General features: G+C 43.2%; 1 protein-coding gene across 1 annotated transcript; it reads left to right on the top strand.

Moving 5' to 3' along the window:
• The first annotated feature begins 761 nt into the window (after positions 1–761).
• LOC120722272 lies at positions 762–2,675 on the top strand. Its single transcript, XM_040013192.1, has 3 exons — positions 762–1,052; positions 1,197–1,479; positions 1,607–2,675. The coding sequence occupies exons 1-3, from the start codon at positions 961–963 to the stop codon at positions 2,219–2,221; spliced, it is 990 nt and encodes a 329-aa protein (XP_039869126.1). The 5' UTR covers positions 762–960; the 3' UTR covers positions 2,222–2,675.
• The last annotated feature ends 204 nt before the right edge of the window (positions 2,676–2,879 follow it).

The following is a 2,879-nucleotide window of genomic DNA, read 5'->3' on the forward strand; positions in this document are numbered from 1 at the left end:
TAATTTTGTTGGGAGGTATAGCTTGTCTGTTAAGAAAATGTAAGCATTGTGGAAATGTGTTCACTGACTGCATATTGGGTGAACACGACATGAAATGTGTGAATGGTATGGCCACAACAGACCGATCCTGTGCTAATTGTGTTTAGAGTTTTGCAAATGTGACAACTGTTTGGACAAACGCTTGTTAGCGACTGAAAAAAACTGTAAGCAATATCACATGAGAGGGAATGCTGTTTTTTACAGTTTTTCTCGATTGCTTAAACACTATAACCAGGCCTCTAAACTAAAATTTCAAAACCGTAACGCTATTGTTCAAAAAGCTCACCCATTTCCCTGAACTATAAACACTATTCCCTGCTTTGACACATGACTCAAATTTGGTGAACTGTTACTGCAAAACTCTACACACAAGTCCCTACATTTTACAGTGCTTACACCATGTAGTCATTTAGAAAGCACTAGCATGCAATAATGTTAACTTAAGTCAGCATAGCTTGAGCTCAATTAGCACACAATTAACCAGGTGGAAACACTACGAGTCAAAATTTAGCACACACCAATCAGAACCTGCGATGGATAGATAAAAGGGCCAAAGTCAGCTCATTCAGGTTTGAAACAATGGATCCAAAGAGATGCAAAGGAAGAGGACGTGGTGGAGAAAGAGGACGTGGTGAAGGAGGAGGACGTGGTGGAGGAAGAGGACATGGTGAAAGAGGAGGACGTGGTGAAAGAGGAGGACGTGGTGGAAGAGGAGGACGTGGTGGAAGAGGAGGAGGAGGTGGTCTAGGACAACAGGAAGGTGGTGGAGGAGGAGGGAGAGGTGGAGGAGGAGGAGGACGTGGTGAAGGAGGTGGAGGTGGAGAACGACGGCGACAAGGAAGGGGAAGAGCAAGGGCAAGAAGACAGTCAGTCTCGGATGAAATTCGAGCCACTTTAGTTGACCATGTCCTTGTCCATGGGATGACTATGAGGGAGGCTGGGCAACGAGTACAACCAAATTTGAGTCGCTTCACTGTTGCCTCCATCATCAGAACCTTCAGGGAGGAAAACAGGTAGGTGTACTTACAGTAAGACTGCTTTGTACAGTAACGTTTAAGTTACTGAACTTATGTGTCTTGAGTTTCAGTATGTTTCCATTATTTGCCTGTAAAATGAATGTGTGACAGTTACAGTAATGAGTGCTTCTATTTTTGTAGGACACAGAGACGACCACCTGGTGGAGGCAGGTTAAGGCTTTTGTCGGAGGAGCAAGAGAGGGAACTTGTAAACATGGTAATTGCAAATAATGTAATCCGCCTGCAAGAGATTCAAAGGAGAGTGATTGAGGATGATCATCTTTTTCGAGGCATAAATGCCATCAGCCTCTCCACAATTGACCGCATCCTCCGAAAGAATCAATTCCGGATGAAACAGGCATACCGAGTCCCTTTCGAACAAAACTCTGACAGAGTGAAAAACCAACGTGTGGAATATGTTCAGGTATGAGTTTTGATACTGTATAAAGTATTGTGTACCATCACAGCATGGCAGTTTATGCTGCCATTTCAGCACTCTTGAACTGTGGTTCAGGGTACCGATTGACTCTACTGTGTTATGTGTTTTGCAGAGAATCTTTGAGATTGAAGGACGGCCTGTTCCCCATGAAATAATCTTTGTGGATGAGGCAGGTTTTAACCTGACCAAAAGAAGGAAAAGGGGGAGGAACATAATTGGCCATCGGGCTATTGTAAATGTCCCTGGTCAGCGTGGGGGGAATGTCACTATGTGCGCAGCCATCAGCCAACGAGGGGTACTCCACCGCCATGCCGTACTAGGACCCTATAACACTATGCTTCTCCTTGCTTTTCTTGATGGTTTAAGACAACATATGTTCCAGCTGGACTACAGGGAACCAGCACAGCCAGAGCAGCCTCACTACGTTGTTGTGTGGGATAACGTCAGCTTCCTTCGCGCTGCTCTGGTTCGTGACTGGTTTACCAATAACCCAAGGTTTTCTAATATCTTTCTGCCTGCATACTCTCCCTTTCTAAACCCGATAGAGGAGTTATTTTCGGCATGGCGGTGGAAAGTGTATGACCGAGAACCTTATTATCCGTGTTCACCTCCTTCAGGCCATGGAAGAGGCCTGCCTAGACATATCAGTAGATGCATGCCAGGGGTGGATCAGGCATGCAAGAGGATTTTACCCCCGCTGCCTGGCTGGGGCCAATATAGCCTGTGATGTGGATGAGATTCTCTGGCCTGACCCAGACCAAAGACAAGATGCTGAGGTGGGATAATGTTTCTGGTGTGTGTTGTACTGTATAGTACATGAATGACAATGTGCCACTGTACATACATTGGTTGCGTCTTTTGTGTTTATCATGTGACAAGGGTTTTGAAGGGGAGAACCATAAGCAACCTATTTGTTTTGGAACTATTGTTTTGAATTAATTGTACCAGTGTGCAAAACTCTGTTGTAGTGTGTGTGTTTTTGAGGGCTTGTGTTTGATGTCTGAGGGCAAAGTTTGGTTTTTCAGCAGGAGTGAATAGTTTTGGGTGTAGAGCTTCATTTTGACCTGGAAATAGGATGTTTGGGAAATTGAGTGAGATGTTATGGATTTGTGTTTACTGTTGTGAGGATATGAGGCGTAGTTTCAAGAAATGTGTTTTAGCAATCGAGAAAAACTGTAATATGAGCACTGCTGTGATTCGGTCAAAGATAATCATAACATAACATTCTCATATGATATTATACTGTTACTTTGCATTCTGCTATTCAGCATTTCACTGTAATGATGACAATAAATTGAATCTAATCTAATTTGCATATCAGTTAACATCATACATATATCTCTTTGGTTTTTCATTTATATTATATAATTTCATTTTATTCCTGG

This window comes from Simochromis diagramma, unplaced genomic scaffold, assembly GCF_900408965.1.
Source record: "Simochromis diagramma unplaced genomic scaffold, fSimDia1.1 OVJJ01000618.1, whole genome shotgun sequence".
Taxonomy (NCBI): Eukaryota; Metazoa; Chordata; class Actinopteri; order Cichliformes; family Cichlidae; genus Simochromis; species Simochromis diagramma.